We start from the raw sequence: 16,878 nt of genomic DNA, 5'->3' as shown, positions 1-16,878 counted from the left end.
TAGGTAGATGTTTTTCCAAATTTGTGTTGACTAAAATTGTTTTGCATGAAGTCCAAAAATGCTATTCTAATCTGAAGGTTAGCTAAGGTACTCACTGATGATGCTTGCTACAAGCAATAACAGTTGATTTCTTTTCTTTGCTGAATCTAAATGTATGCCATTTTCTTTTGCGCAGTTATTATTGCTATTGATTTGTACTGTAACCTTAGAATGTGTAGTGGTCCAAGCCTGGATTAAATTGCGACTCTTTAGGAGATTTGGGAAGCCAATATTGTTTCTGTATGCTTACCATTTGATTTTGAAACTAAGTTACGTGATATTAGCATTGTTAATATAGAAAAATAAGTATTCTAACTTTTACATAAAGGTGTGATTATTCATGGCCAAGAGGTCATGGTATGTGGAAATTACTGACTCTTATGATTGTCGATGCTGTTGATTGTTATTGTTATTGATTTGTACTGGTACGGGGTCTCATGGTGGGAGCTACTCTAAGCGCGGTTAAAAGGTTCATCGACCTACACAAGCGTCACCTTATAAATTAATGTCAATTAATTAAATAAGGTCTGGTGTGCTAACAGGCACTATGGGGTGATTGGGCAGTAGCTTTCCACCAATGGTAGATATTTACACCCTTCACATATCCCTACCTTTGCCTCTGTGGCAAGTAACTATGGAGCAACATAAAGGAAATAACTGGCTCTTAGGACTGTCACTAGGCATTCTCTTGGCTTTGAGGAACAGACGTGTATGAAAGCCAGCAGGAAGAGATAAAGTAATAGGTTATCTATAATGCACAATGCCGCTGACCCAGAGCACCTGAAGGCTTGATGAAGACTGAAATTGCTTATACCTGCCAAACAACATGGTTTGACTGCTACAGATTCGGTTATATCAACTCTGACTCTACATCCATTTTATATTTTGAGACAGTTTAAAGCATGTTGATCGCTTTTTGTGAATGGTTTGAAAAACATCACATTGCCTACATGCATTATTACTCGCTGGAGAGCCAGCTTTGCAACATCTGCTTAAGCCTAAATTGTTGGGGATAGCTACCCATTTCCAAGTGGGTTTGACACTGATTTGAGGTCACTCTTTTGGTTTTGTATGTGACCTTAGCCCCGACCCTGGGATAGCTTTTGTTGAATAATAACTCCTGATCCCAGATATAATTTTGTTTTGTTGTGTTTTTTTTCTTATGAATTATCAGTAAATATTTATTTTCATACCTATAATTTGCTTGATAATTGAAATTAGCTGTTGCATTATCTGCACTGTTGGGTACATTTTGACATCAGAGCTACACACCCCTTCTTTAGCTTTGCTTCTACAGCCACGTTTGGAAGGGTGAGCAAAGGATACTATTGGGAAAACGCTTTTCCATTTCAGACCAGAATGCAGAACATCACTAAACAGGATAGTTTATGACAGATATTTGTGCAATATCAATGACAAAATTAGCACTAAGCAAATGGCTAGGGAGGGAGTTCCAAAATCAGGTAGTGCAGAATAACTGTGTATTCTGAAGGATGGATTTAGCAACGAAATGGCTTTAGTTGACAGATAAAGCAAAACTGTATATCAAACATTTGCTTTCATGTAAATAACCTGGGGCCTCATTATGACTTTGGCGGTCAATGGACCGCCGCAACCTTGGCGGTCGTACTGTCAGATTACGAGTCTGGTGGTTGGACAGCCAGAAACCGGCTAATGGACAGCCGACACTGCCATCATCAGCGCAGCGGTGACCATGGTCATAACCGTGGTGACCAAAGTTGCAGATGTCGGAATTGGGACCGCCACTGACATTATGACCTGCTAGGAATCTTCGGTGGTCAGGCAGGTAAGGGGCCCGAAACAGAAGGCCCCAGGGGGTATGGCCCCATGAAGGGTGAGTCAGGGGCCCAAGTGGGCCCCCCAAAACTGTGGGGTCTGTGGGCGCACTGTGTCCCATGCACAATGTGGGACATGGCTACAGTCCACCCGTTGTGCCAGCAGGGAGGGTAGCATGGCTGGCAGTAGTGCCAGTATCCTTCAACTGACTCGCCCCGTCAGCCCCATCAGGAACACATAATGTGGTGGTCAGAAGACTATTGGCCTGGCGCTGTTTGAAAGACTGTCACCATAGCGGTCCAGTGGTCTGACCGCCAAAGTCTTAATGAGGCCCTTAGTGAGGAAACTTTTGGTTAACATATATAAAATACAACTTTGCAAATATTGGGTTCCTCTACCTGCTCTTCCAGTTTCTTCTGCAATCGCTGAACCCGATAAGAAAGTTGAATGTTCAGCACAAAGCGTCGAATACTCTGGAACCTGCGCCTTGCCAGCCATGCACGGGCATACTTTTGAAGTATTACAGCCTTATGTTCCTCCACCATCTTTAAAATTAAAATACAAAAAATACATAAACACAAACCTTCATTTGAACATGAACACTTTTGTGGTTAGGAGCAAATGTCCTGTGTCTCAGCAATAAGGTTAGAGAGAGAGATATTAGAATATATCTACATTATTTTGAGACAGTTTTGTTAATTTTGAGGGTAAACATTAGCATTCAAAATGCACAATGCTTCAAACTATTCAGATAATAATTTGTCAGGTAAACAGTTTACAGGCATTGTTACATATGAAGAATGGAAAATATCAAATTATCAGTTGGCAAATACCAATTTATGTTCAACTTGGCCAATTATGACATATTAGCAGCTGACTAGGCATTCAGTTATATAGGGGCATGGTTCTTTCCACAAAAACATCTATATTTGTTTCTGGACAAGCTCTGAAATCACAAAAAAATTGAGATACAAAAGTCTCCATAAACAAATAAGCATTATTTGTTCCCATAAGACAGAATCAAATGTTATAAGTGCAATTGAGGCTCTGTTACTAGCAGAGGGCAATGGCGCAGGTAAGGATGATTAAAAGCCCAAAAGGAGACAGGGTAACTTGCCTGCATATAGTGCTTTGGTGCTGGAACACTTTTGACTTTAATTGGAGTCAAAGTGAGGCTAGTAGGGCTGAACTTGAATGTTGCCTATATTGAATGGGGAATAACCACCATAGCTGGCAGAAAGGGAGTGGGATTCAGCACCTACCAATTGAAAAACTAAATCCCTGGTCTTGGGTGTGCATTGTTTGGGAATGAAGTATTTTACTTTATACTGGTATTTAAATACTCCTTTTTAAATATAATCAAATATTTGACAAGGCAATCATTTACTGCTCCTATTGAACATATTCTGAGTTGTAAGCCTATGTTCAATTCCCTTTGTCTACTAGCGCCACAAGAAACCTAGGATTGCCTGACCTGCGCTGCCACTGACAGTCAAGTGCTGAAAGGTTACTTGGACCAGTCGATCAGGATCCATAGTAGGTAGGGGAGCAAAAGGCCTCAACCCCCACGGTTGGACCCAGTGGCTCCAGCCTTTCTCTTGGCCCTCTGAACGGGCTTCTGCCATCGCTTGTTAATCTTTTTAAGCAAGGCATAAGGTATGAGACACAGAAACAAATGAAGCATCCTAGGGACTTGGCATTTATAACAACATTGCAATAATCAAACTTGACATAGTGCAAGATGGAGAAGCGCGACAGCACAGATAGATACCACACCACTGTAACCAATGACAAGCTAGTCCATGACAGCGAGGAAAAGAATGGTCAACAGCGCTTAGTGAGAAAATGGTGATGGCATCAGAAAGTGAACTGATTTCTGAAAGAAGATAGAAAGTATTAAGGCAAAACTACAACAAGCTTGGCAGAAGATTAGTATGACTGGGAAAATTGCCTGGACAAGATAACCACATTAAAATTACATCTGCATAAAACCTTAAAATATATAACTTTCACACCAATGGCTGCATGGCCACAAAGTCATAATGGTAGTCCCTAATACGGTACTTTAAATACCATTCAATTTCAGTTGAATATAACAGCAAAGGATGTAAACATCACAGGTCTTTTCATTGCTTCCCCAACACTGACAAATCAGTGATAAGTTATATAACTCATTTGAGAGATGGCCTACCTTCCGATATCTTTTTCTTGCTAAATAACCTCGTGTGTATGCTTGAATCGTCACAGCAGCCACAAGGATGAGCTGGTAAATGCGTCGGATTAGGAATCCACGGCAGTACTTCTGAATGGTTATTGCTGCCCAGGCATGTTTTAGCGCTGTTGCAGTTATAGCTTGGCTTAATTACAAATACAGAAAGGATCACAATTAGATATTTTTGTTCATAGGTTACTGAGTTAACTTTGACATTTGCGCCAAACCAATAAAAGTAGCAGTTTATAAATAAAAAAGAATCGTCTGGAGTTATTGGTATTGAAAATGCAAAATGTAATTAACTCATAAAATGAATTTACTCTTGATCTCGATATGGAAGTTACTCCTCAAATCCTGCACAAATGCAGGAACGAAGGGCAAGATGTACGAAGACCCGTTAGCGACCGGTAAAATGGTTTCTGGCATACCAACCCTATTTTGTGAGTTGGTACCCTATAATTGACTCGAAAAATAGGGTCTGCGACTTGCTATTAGGAAATGGAATGCCAAGGGCATCCTTTCCTAATAGCGAGTCACACTGGTATGTAGGAATGTTTTGGGACCGGGAATGCAGTCGCAAAACAGTTGCAGTTACCACCAACTTCAAGTTGGTGGTAACCCATTCACAAACAGAAAAGGGTCCCCAAGGGACCCCTTACCCTTTGTGATTGTGGGTGAAAACATTTTTAAGGACATAAAAAGAAAACTTTTCATTTTTCTTTTTGTAATGCATACCGTTTTTCTTTAAGGAAAACGGGAAGCATTACAAAAAAAAAGATTGCTTTATTGAAAAAGTAATCACAGATATGGTGGTCTTCTGACCCCTGGCAGGCCACCATCCCTGTGATTGTGGCTATTCACAAATGGGTCACAAATTGCAACCTGCCTCATGAATCCCATTTGGAATCACAAACAGTGTTAAACACACTATAGTACATAGCTGCTTGCAATTTACTAATAGCGAATCACAAAAATCTACTATTAGGATAGTGCAAACGTCAAGCTATGTACATCTGGCCTAAAATCTTGCTCACGACTAGTGACAATATATGCCCAGTGACAATATATGCACAACGTGTAGCTCATTACAAATCTAAACACGTGCATGCTCAGTAATCAGTAAATACCAATCATAGTGTTGTGTTACCCAGAGAAGTAAAGTAACTTGAAGAACTGCTGCAATTTTCTAGTTCAATGTCAATATCAGCATGTACCTGGCTGGTATCAGAATAATTTGTAAATGGAAATTACCGTACAGTTCTCTGTCCACGGAAGTACTGTTGAATTACAATAACAGCTCGCTTAGCTCGAAGAAATTTCTTCCTCTGTACCCACCCTCGAATGTTCTTTTGGATTGTAACACATGCATTCCGTAATTTATCTGACCGTAGTTTCTCTAGGAAGGCCACCTGGCCAGCTCTAAAGAAAATTTTTGTTCTCCCAAACTGATACTGGTTGCTATCCTGGAAAAGAAAACAGTTTGATTTATTTTAAGTACAGGAAGTGTGTTGTCAGACTATATTGAAAAACATAAAAGCTTATGTTCACATGGTTAAAAAGTGGTTGAGTAAGGTTTCATTCAGATTAATTTGCACAACTTACGCCCTTAGATGGTGTTAACATTAGCACTTTCTGTAAGAAGTAAGTCATCAAAAATAGCTTTCACAGAAAGAGTCACTCGGTCAATATAGATTACATTTGGAGGTGAAATGTACACTCAAGAGTATATGTAGCATCAAATCTCTTTTTCTTCTTCTCAAGCAGTCGTGGCTCCTGGGGATGGATTGTTGGGGGACGTAAAATTGTTGTTTTTTTAAAATGTACATCCCCTGCTCCTCTGGCTCCAGTACTTGCAGGCACAGGCTCCCAGCCTGCCCAGCGACCAATCCTAACTCTGCTTTCATGCTGCTAGCAGCATTAACAGTGATTTTGAACCTAATTGTTTTGTTTACCCTCTATATGCTTTGTGCTCGTAAACGTGTCTCCTGCAAGAGTTATTTGGCACCCCATGGTAATGTTGTACCTATTTGGCACTGCATGGTAATGTTGTACCTATTTGTGAATCTTCTCCTAAATATAATACCAAGATGCTGATTACTTTACACCAAGAGCGATTTTGCAACTTTAGGTGATTATGCACTCAAAAGTAATTTTACACCTAAATGTGAACTCAAAACTTGATTCCAAACGTATGTTGCACCATGAGTGAATTTGCACTTTCAATTTGCTGTAAACCAAATATCATGTCAAACTGATGCACACCATTTATACCTAATGGAACATCTTACTACGTTTTATCTCCATAGTTAGTTTTCGCTACATGTGTTGCTACACTCCAGATGACTTCACAATAAGGCGGTTATTACGAGTTTGGCAGATGGAAAACTTCATCCGCCAAACTCTGACACAGTGGTCACTGCCTACGTGGTGACCTCCCTGCCAGAGTTATTATAGGTTTCCTAAACCTAAGTCTCTGCCAACTGGCCTAGCGGGAAACAGGCTACAGCATTGTCTCTGGCTCATAATCGAGCCAGAAGCAATGCTGTCGCCTGCAGGATGCACCAGCACCCTCGCAATGTTTATGGTCTGCCATGCCAATTGCATGGGCAGTGCAGGAGCTCCCCACTGTCACCACCATGAATATACTGGCAGAGAATGAGGTCGTAATCTCAAGGGCTGTGTTGCTTGCAGCGTAGCCATGGCAGATTAGGATCTTCACCAGCGCCAGGATCCAAGATCCTGGCAGAGCTTTGCTGTCCGACCGCCAGGGTTGTAATGTGGCAGTCAGACTGCCATATTGGCGGCGGTCCAGACTGCCACCACAACACTCTTAGTGACCCCCTAAATTTTTTTTGCACGGAAAAGTGTTTCCACACTTCAGCTGATGTTGCACCAACGATGATTATTTGCACTTAAATGTGTTTGAAATTTATCGTCTTAAAACTTTTCTCTGTGGGTAAGGTGTTTCCCACACCTTTTAGTATTGCACCATAGGCAATCTTGCATCAAATTATATCCGACAGCTGCATTTTGTGGATGTCCATTCAAAATCTGCTTTTCAACATTACTAGCCTACATACACATTTTTCATGTGATATTATTATGGACACCAATCGTAAAACATAACGAGCTTCATTTATCAGGTGAAACTCAAGTATGCATGTAACAACAATTCAGAGACCTTATTCAACACTGGACTATGCAAAACTACTCTCAAATACCACAAACACTGAGCTCATGGCCGACGCATAAATCTTCATCAGATCAGATACAGTATCACACATGAGGGGATATCCTGCTTGACACAATACATGAGCCATAGGGCATAGGGCACTTGTAATATAGTGAGCAAGGTGTCATTCACATTTGTGATGGGACCATCCCATTTATCAAACTTCAACTAGACCATAAGGGCATTATGGGATAGGCTCAATGTCCCCTTAACAAATGGCAATCATTGGAAGTTCTACAATCGTTAAATAAAAAGCTAATTAATTAATGAATATATTAACATAGCAGATGTTCCTGTACAAGAGGATAGTGGTAGCAAAACAGTGAAAAATATTTGCTTGCTATTAAACCAGACATCCTTGGTGTGGTATTCCCGCACACCTTTTGCCTTCACCCCTCCTGTGTTGCTGAATTTGCTTTGTGGCTTTAGGACCAGTGCTAAAGGGCTTGTGCTTTTTCCTTCAAACCTGGTAAAATTGGCCTACACCTAATTGACCCATCTAAATTACTTGTAAGTCCATAGTAAAGGGTACTACATGTACCAAGGGCCTGTAAATTAAATGCTACTAGTGGGCCTGAAGCACTCATTGTGCCACCCACTAAAGTAGCCTGTGAAAACAACATCTTGGGTCTGCCATTGCAGCCTGTGTTGCCGTTTTAAACTACTATTTTGACTTGGCAAAATAAACCTTTAGCCAGGCTTAATACATCATCTTTTTTTACATCCACGTTACCACTAAAGTAGACCATAAAGGCTCATAAGGCAGGGTGAAATGTATTTAAAAAGTAGGACATGTGTAGTTATGTTTTACATGTCCTGCCATTTAAAAACTCCTAAAGTTTTTCACTGGTCTGTCTTTTCCATTGACTAATACTAAATTAGCTAATTATGCTTAATAAGTGCTAACTATAGATTTAGCCGGTAGAGATATGGTGTTTACACTCAAATCAATTGTAACTCAAAATCCTCTTTAATGGAAAGTCAAATTTTGTCACAATTCTGAAAATGCCACTTTTGGAAAGTTGGCATTTTCTTGCCCCCACGATTTGTGCCTTCTGCCAATGTTCTGGGTGACATGGTTGTGAATCGCTCTGATGTTGGGGTTTATGTATTCCTTCCAGACAGTGACACAATGGGGGCCAAATGGACAGGACTGGCCATCCCGAAATAATGGATGGCGAGGGGCTATACCCATCCCCACTTACACTTCAAAGGGATATGCCACCCGCACACACATAGAAACCTGCCCTGCCCTTTGTTACTACCAGACAGTTTGGAGCGTTGACAGTGGAAGGGGAACAATTTTCCGGAACCAAATGTGGAGGTAGGACAGGGAGTCTGCCCCCACCCAAAGGCTCGCACAAGGTATACATTTTAGATTTTTAACCACTCTTCAGAACACTCCTAGAAATGTAGAAATTGTAGAAGAAGGACTGCCCTGCTGCCACTAAAGGACTGCCCTGCTGCTTGAGGACTGACTTACTCTTTGAGATGAAAAATGGACCTGCTTACCTTCTTCCCAGGCTGATCCAGAGTGGCTCCAAAAGACAGCTGACTGTCCTCCTGTGTGAGCTACTGTGATACAACAAGCTTCAAAAACCTCTCTGCAACAGACCAGCTGACCTGTGCAACTGGACCTGCCTGAATCTGCCTGACCCATGCTGGCATCCTACGGAGTGAGTCTCTGAGCCCTGACTGGTATCAGAATGTACTCCTCTGGAAGAAATTGAGAAAATCCCAAAGTGTGGGCTCCTTGCATTGGCAAGTGGGCTCCTACATACCAAGTCTTTGCCGTCTGCAAAGACTCCCAACGCAAAGCTAAAGCAATGACCATCAGCAATGCCTGACCGGCTCTTTGGGCTGCAGCAATGACTGTATGCAATGCCCAACCTGCTCTTCGAGGTACAGAGATGACCATATGCGACACTCTCTCGCCACCTGTGGCCTTCTACACGGCAAACAGAACTCTTTGTACCAGACTCAGAAAGTGATTCTTCAATGGGACTAACTTGGTCCATGTAGCTCACCCAGAGTCTATCGCAATCTGCTTGACCTTGTGACTTTTCCCCAATCTAGCGTGACCAGATGACCACTAGTGGTGCCTGGAGCTTTTAGGTGCTATATTCACTGAAACCGTTAAAGTTGAATATCTTTGGTTCTACTGATTGGATTCTTTTTGTGGCTCTGGTATAATTGTATTTATTAACATGTACTCTATTGCTCTAAATTGCTTTTTTTTAATGTCGTGTTTTCACTGTATTCCTATTTGCATGCTGCCATAAATACTTTGTGTATTACTTCTAAGTTAAGCCGCCTGACTGGTTTTGTGCCAAACTACCAAAGGGTAAAGCACAGCTTAATCTATTGACTTTTGTGGTTTGCCCTTACAGGAATTGTGGATGTGGCTGAGTGGGGCTTCCACTCCTCTCAACCAATAACCCAGTTCCTGTGACTTGCAATACGCATTTTAAATATTACATTCTCACCCTAGTCTGAACTATAATCTGCTGTAAGCAAGAATGCATTGAAAAGCCAAAGATATCAGAAAATGAATATAATCCACTATCGCCTCTCAGATGGTGAGACACAGCCCGCAAACAAGTGTGTTTGAACAGGAGAGTTGGTTAAGGGAGGACAGCAATATCAACCCAACAGTGTATAACAAATATATTAAAGCTCTGTAAAACCTGACTGACAGCTTCACACCATAGGGCAATTGATGCACAACACAGAAACCTCCAAACAAATGTGACGGATAGCCCATTCGCCGTGTTACAAGTTCCACAGGTTGTAATGGAATTGGAATATGGCAGAAAGGATATCCACTACGTATGTGATGGAGTAACCCCCACCTCCAGACTCCAAAGTGTACATCTCAGCAAGGATGCCGTACTCTGTGGAGTGGGGGGGAACATAACTGGCTATCAGATCAATACTGCACATGACATATGGTGCCTCAAATGCCCCCAGGGACAGGATTATTCCATTTACTCCCCAGTACAAAGCCTCCATACCAGGATAGATTTATTTCTGGGGCCCTCCTACCTGACCCAAGATATTGTACATGCGGAATACCTGGTAAGAACACTGTCAGATCACTGTCCGTTACCAATCACTGTGAAATGGGTTAGACTGCACATGAGCATCCCAATGTGGCGTTAACAACGCAGCTGGAGAAATGATGCAACACCCGCTTGCGGCTGCTGATTATGACGCAAACCCCATGCAGCGCGGGTTTCTAATACTGTGTGAGCAGATTTGTCATGCATATTCGCTGGGCATCAAAGTCATTGTGAACCTGCGCAGTTCATCGGTGCCCTGTCTGGAAATCCACACATCACTCTGTGTGTGTGTGTGTGTCGGTACAAATACTTTACACATTGCCTATGAGATATGCCTGACTGCTTATGCCAAGCTACCAAGGGGATGAGCAGGGGTTATCCTGAGTGTGTACCTTCATTGTCGTGGCTAGAGTGAGGGTCCTTGCTTGGACCGGGGTAACCTGATTGCCAACCAAAGACCCCATTTCTAACACTAGTTAATTCTGGGGAAATAGAAAGTAGTCAGCATAATGAAGACAATCAAGGTATTGTATATCGTGAAGCCACACACAGAGAATAAGGGCAGAGAGGTCTGTAGATTCCAAGACAAAACTGCTCTCTTGACTAACAGTGTGATTACAAATTAAGCTCACAGAACCTTCGCAAATTCCACATCATCAACACCATTAGTTTTCCATCTTCTCCATTCAAATCTTCCATCCTACAGTTTGAACATCAGGACAACCTTGAGTGTCTCCCTTCTCCTTATATGACATGAGTAGGAGGTGTCTTCTTAGTTCATTAGTGCTTCTGGTTTTTGCCAACATTTCTTCCCGGACCTCAGTTTCTCTAATACAGAATATGCTTTTCACTGACTGAGAAAACATATGCACCCACTTGCAAAGAAAATAACATTGCAGCACAAGCAAAACTTCACATTGAAGGTTAAACGCAAGAAAACAAATTCTTAAGGTCCTTGGTCAAGCTAACTTAGTAAAACAGTTGTGGATGATTAGTCACACTAGACAAGTGCTCCTGGCCTGTCAACGTAGACGAGTGTTCCCAGCCTGCCAGCGGAACCCTTCGGCATCCTCCCTCCTAGGAGTGTGCCTGTACCCCGGAGTGCATGCCATCCCCTAGTGCACATGAGGATGAGCCTGTGGCCCTGTTTGTGGACCCAAACAGCCTGATTACCTGCAGTGCCTCAGGAGTACTGGGCCGTGGATTTCTGTAACACATCCGGGCCAGCTTGGGGCAAGTTGTCTGGTCCCTGTGTGTCTGACCTGTTGCCTGCTGCACCGGAGAGCCTGACGGTCGGCACCCTGATGGACTAGACTGCTGACTGATGAGTCTAGTGACTTGTGCCTCGTGCGTCTCCGGGAACGCCACCGGATGAGTTGGGCCCAGAGCTCTGTATGGACGGGCTTCTCACTCCCTGCCCCTACCTTCTGATGCCCGGCATCTATGTGGCTGTGGAGCCACTGAGGACCCTGAAGGAGGACTGTGTCACTGACCCTCCTGGTGAGACAAGTTAGAGGGCCACCCTGCATAAACAGAGGACCACTGCATTTCGGCCCGAGTTGAGACACTTGGAATCCTGGCAGACTTTATTCTGCTGGCCCCCACTTCTTCCCTCCTCCAATGCTGAGCAATAGAGATGCCTCCCTGACCCCTCCATCTGCGACAACTCAGGCCTCAGCCTGGCATGTTAGTGAGGATCCTGTTGCACTTTGAGGAACCCTTCCGCCGAGTGCAGTCGGCCTTGGGTCACCTTGTGGAGGACTCGTGGTGGGGCACAGTGGCTGTTTGCTAAACTGACCCCCCTGACAAGTGGAACCTGTGAAGAACTCTCACACCTGAAGACGCCTGAGAAAGCACTCTTACGCTCTCATGATGGTGAGGAGTTGGGGGCAGTGGTGAAAATATGGAGCAGACGAGCAGTGCATGTGGGCCAGTGGGGGTGAAGTGGGGTGTCTGCCTGTGGTGGGGGCCCACCAACTGGGGACTGGTGGCAGTTGGGGTTCTGTAGATATCCCAGGGTGGCCCCCTTGTGTGCAGAGCCTACACCAACATACTTCATGAGCTTTCATAGAGACCTCCTGGTGGCCACGGTTGCTCAGGCTCCCTAAAACTGTGGTTACATAGGAGGCAGGGCTTTTGCCACCCCGTGACATCTCTTTCCTGATTATACCCCTCAACATGACTGGACCACCAGGTTTGAAGCAGCCCAGCGTAGCCAAAATGGTCAAGGACAAAAAAAAACTGAAACACCCAACAAACCACCATAGACCAGTACACAGCTCCTGGTCAACTGGAAAACCAGCAGGAGCCGCAGGGTCCATTTGGTGTACAAATTGTTGTAGCTAATGAAACTCCCAGTACAGCAGTAGAAGCAAAAATGTAAACTATAGCACTGGATGTGGACCTCCTGCATGCAGACGTCCATAAGGTGACTGAGAGGTCTGTCACAACATAACAACACATGGATGAGCTGCAGTCAGAAGCAAAATCCTTGAAGGCCATGGTGATGGCACTCGAGGCGCAGACAAAAAAGCTAGAACTGAGGGCCGAAGACAGGGAGGGGAGAGCTTGCAGATGTAATTTGCAATTTGTGGTATGTCCAGAAAAGGCTGAGGGTACTGGAACAGTTGTTATAAGACTGGATAAGATGGCAGCTCCCGGACCCCGGGCTGTCCCAATTCTTTCTGGTAGAATTGGCACACAAGTCGCTGGGCCCCCCACTGCCCGCAGGGGGTGCTCTGCGAACCACTAACGTAAAATTACTTAACTGTAAGAACCGTGATGCAACCCTGCAGGGAATACACAACAATGGAGATCCCACATATGACAATCATGTGATCAGAATATTCCCGGATTATACCTGATCAGTTCAATGACAAATTCAAACCTTTGCCGAAGTAAAACAGAAGCTAAGGGTGACTGGCCTCCAGTACCTGCTCTTTTATCCAGCCAAACTTAAGGTGACATCTAGGACTGGTTGGAGGTCCGAGATGATGGCCCGATCCCTTCTGGGGAGTGGAGGGAGATCAGGGACAGACTCAGAATGGGACAGCAGTCTGGACTACCCACTTGAAAGAGGAGTTGGAGGTGGCAGTGTTCAACATCCGGAGTGAGAGTTGTGGTTCGGAGGGATGCATGCTGGATCTGGAGCAGCAAAGACAGGAGTGGGAGCACTGAGGGCCTTGGTGGAGATGGCAACATCAGCAGACTCGGCTGAGATTGGATCAGACCGGGCAGAGGAATCGCTGACATTGGCTACTGCATCAACCCTAAACTGACATCATATGTACAGCGTCTCAGCTTACCCCGTCGGCTTCTTATGTGGGGAGACAGTCTGAACTGCTGCCATGCCAAGGGGGGCTTTCTTGGTCCAACGGACAGTAAGGACACACTCTATAGGCACTGCATCCTTTTCTCTGAGGGCATTCACAGTGTGGTGTTGGAGATAGGTGTGATTAACATGCATCACTGTCTGGAGACGGGATAATATAGCCTTCAATGTTGCCCCTGTTTTTCTTTTTTAGGTCAAATTATACTGTGTTGATATTTAATTCAAGGTGACACATTGAAGAGACCAATTTCGGGTGAGCCAGGATACCTATCTACTTTTGATTGTTTCTAACCCCTCCATACCAGCCTCTTTAATACGAGTTCTCTTCTCTATCCCCTTTTTTCCTTTTTCTCTGTTTTCTGGGTGGACATTGGTGTGAGAGTGGAATAGCTTGTGTGTGTTTGAGTGTTTGATGTGTGTGTGTGTGTGTGAACACATATATGAATGTATTGAGGACGCCATAGTGGTTGGATGAGGACTGGACACTTCTGATGTAGGCCCAGGCTCCTGTCCCACCCTTGGGAGATAAGACAGGTTCAAGAGTGCTACTGTATAGTCTTCATACATATAACTTTTCCTTAGGCCCTACTGGGCAGTTCGGGTATAACAATGGTGAGATATGAGTTTGGTTCCACAGTGCTTACCCGGGGTAGTTGAAGCTGCCCTTGTTTTTCTGGTTTTGAGTTATTGCGGTGGATGCGGATTTCATCTTGATGGTAGTGGTGGGCATGGTGGTGTGCAGTGGGGTGTTTGGAGGACACGTGGGTCCCTTGCTTGCTATGCCACCAGATTCAAGCTAGCTTAGCTGATGAAGGGTGATACCCTGAAACCGCTCCCAGGATGCTTGTTTCTGGTTCAGGGACGACCTGGCCTGGCAGTTCAGGCTGGACTGTTCCCACTGGGAACAGGGTCAAGACTAATTTGCATATGCCTGGGTCCACACTAGAATGGCATGGCAAGCAAAAAAAAAAAAAAAGATGGGTTAAACCCAGATCTGTGACTGGAGGTGAATGGTTGATTTGCTCTACATTCCGTTCATCATCTGTTGTTTTTGCATTTGTTGCCTCAAGTGGGAAGGCTATGCCCAGACCTGGGTCCCGTGCTCGCTATGTCACCAGATTCAATCTAGCCTGGCTGATGAAGGGTAATACCCTGAAACAGGTCCCAGGATCCTTGTTTTTGGTTCAGGGAGGACCTGGCCTGGCAGTTCGGGCTGGACTGTTCCCATGGGGAACAGGGTCAAGACTAATTTGCATATGGCTGGGTCCAAACTGGAATGGCATGACAAGCAAAAAAAACAACTGATGGATTAAACCCAAATCGGTGACGGGGGTGTAAGTTTGATTTGCTCTGCATTATGTCCATCATCTTTTATATTTGCATATGACAGATGGAGGGCTGATGTGCTGGAGTGAATGGTGGTGGAAGGTGTGCGCCTTCAACACATTCCCACAGACGAGCATGTAGAGAGGGACCTAGACAGGTGGGATGAGATGGTGGGCCATGTGGGAGATGATTGCGGAGAGGGAGGGGGAACCTTCACTCCCATTGGTTTAAACAGCCTGAATAACTCTACTTTCTCAAGGCCCATAGGTGTTGGCTGAATGCGTGAACCACTGGACAGTGTGGGATCCAAGGTGGTGGGCTGTAGAGTGCGGTACGTGGGTCGGAGTGCCATCCTGAAAGCAGCTGCTGATTCTCTCATGCTGGTTCCCCCTTCCCCTGACTGACCCTTTCACTTTAGTGCTGCTGCCCCCCCTTCCATCCTGTCTCTTCCTCCTTAACCCATTCGCCCCTGCTTCCCCCCTCCCACTTCCCAATTCCATGACCACCTCCCAACATGGGGATTTATCTTTGTACATGCTATGGGTGTGGTGGTGAGGGGGACCATACCATAACCGCAATTTTTGTAAACTTAAAATGTTAATAAAGACATTTTTTTAAATAATCAAACCAGTCAATGCACATTCGGAATGCACGATTATACGTACACTTTACAATTACAGAAAAAATGCAAACATTTAGAAATTAAAACATGAGTACATAAAGCAAAGTTCAATAAAGCAATATAACATGAAATGAAGATGTGTAAATGTGAATGAAAACTACAAACTTTCATGTTAAAGTTCAACATTAAAACACAGGCATATATGAAACTCTAATTTTCTACAGTGTACTTTTCAATAATACGTTTTGGTTCTTCGCTTTTCATTAATAGTGTTATGGCACACAAAATATATGCCCTTGATTACACATTTATATGATTTCTGTAATGTACAGGGGTGAAACCAAAACTGCACTTCTCCAGCCCTTGCTGTGCTTGTACTTTTGTTACTGCTGCTGCCCTTGCCAAAGTGGCACCAGTGGTTACTGCTGTGGGTACAGCAATGGTGCTGCTATTGCCTCTATTGGGAATCATTGGTCCTGTTGTTGTTCCTGCCTTAGTGGCAGCTATAGCCACTGTTATGATCAATGCTGCTGAAGCATCTGTGTTGTCTGCTGTCATGACAGCTGTTGTTCCTGCTCGTGACCCTGTTGTGGTAGTACATGGGCTCCTTCTGTAGTCCCCGTTCTACATTTTTGAAAACATCACAGGGAGAGAATGTGACATCATTTGTGTAGGAGAAACTACATTGAGCAATTCTGTGAGGGACTACATTTTAGCCTCTTCAACAAGGTAAACAACACAGTGCAAAATGTATAACTGCTCAAGTAAACACTGTATTCTCTTTTTTGCTATGACACAAGTTCTAGCCAGACCTAAAAGCTGAAATGTATATACAGCCCTGCCAATGCACTTTACTTCTGGCATGCAGCTGCCCCCCTTTCTCACTCTTTGGACAGAACAGGACACCTAAGCCCTGCCACTTGCAATGAGGCAATCCAGCATACAGATTGTTATATTCTGCTGCACCAGAAGGTCATACATTGGTGCCTGTGTATGTATGTGGGCGTGTGTTGATTACAAAGATACACTGCTATACTGTGTCACTCTGTCTTGCATTAATTCTGTCACCCAACATAATATAAAATAATATCTTTCTACCCTAGTAGTGCAAGACCCTCAAAACATAGCAGCATATGGGCATGTACCTGCCACAATGCATCCCTTCACACACCCTGAATGTGCCAAAAGCTCAATTCAAGCCTCAGTTGGGCTTAGACCTGGTCAAGCCAAAAACAAAGGGAAACTACTACAACAGTA

General features: G+C 44.0%; 1 protein-coding gene across 1 annotated transcript in view; it reads right to left on the bottom strand.

Annotated features, from left to right (window-relative positions):
- MYO5C (myosin VC) overlaps nt 1-16,878 on the bottom strand; it is a 717,152-nt gene that overhangs the window by 348,408 nt on the left and 351,866 nt on the right. Inside the window, exons 19-21 of the mRNA XM_069222459.1 lie at nt 5,300-5,511; nt 4,028-4,193; nt 2,235-2,381 (exon numbers count right to left, since the gene is read on the bottom strand). Coding sequence (XP_069078560.1) covers nt 2,235-2,381; nt 4,028-4,193; nt 5,300-5,511 — 525 coding nt within the window. The remainder of the gene's footprint in view (nt 1-2,234; nt 2,382-4,027; nt 4,194-5,299; nt 5,512-16,878) is intronic.

The sequence above is a fragment of the Pleurodeles waltl genome, chromosome 3_1 (genome assembly GCF_031143425.1).
Source record: "Pleurodeles waltl isolate 20211129_DDA chromosome 3_1, aPleWal1.hap1.20221129, whole genome shotgun sequence".
In the NCBI taxonomy this organism is placed as follows: Eukaryota; Metazoa; Chordata; class Amphibia; order Caudata; family Salamandridae; genus Pleurodeles; species Pleurodeles waltl.
This window is presented reverse-complemented; position numbering and strand designations above follow the sequence as displayed.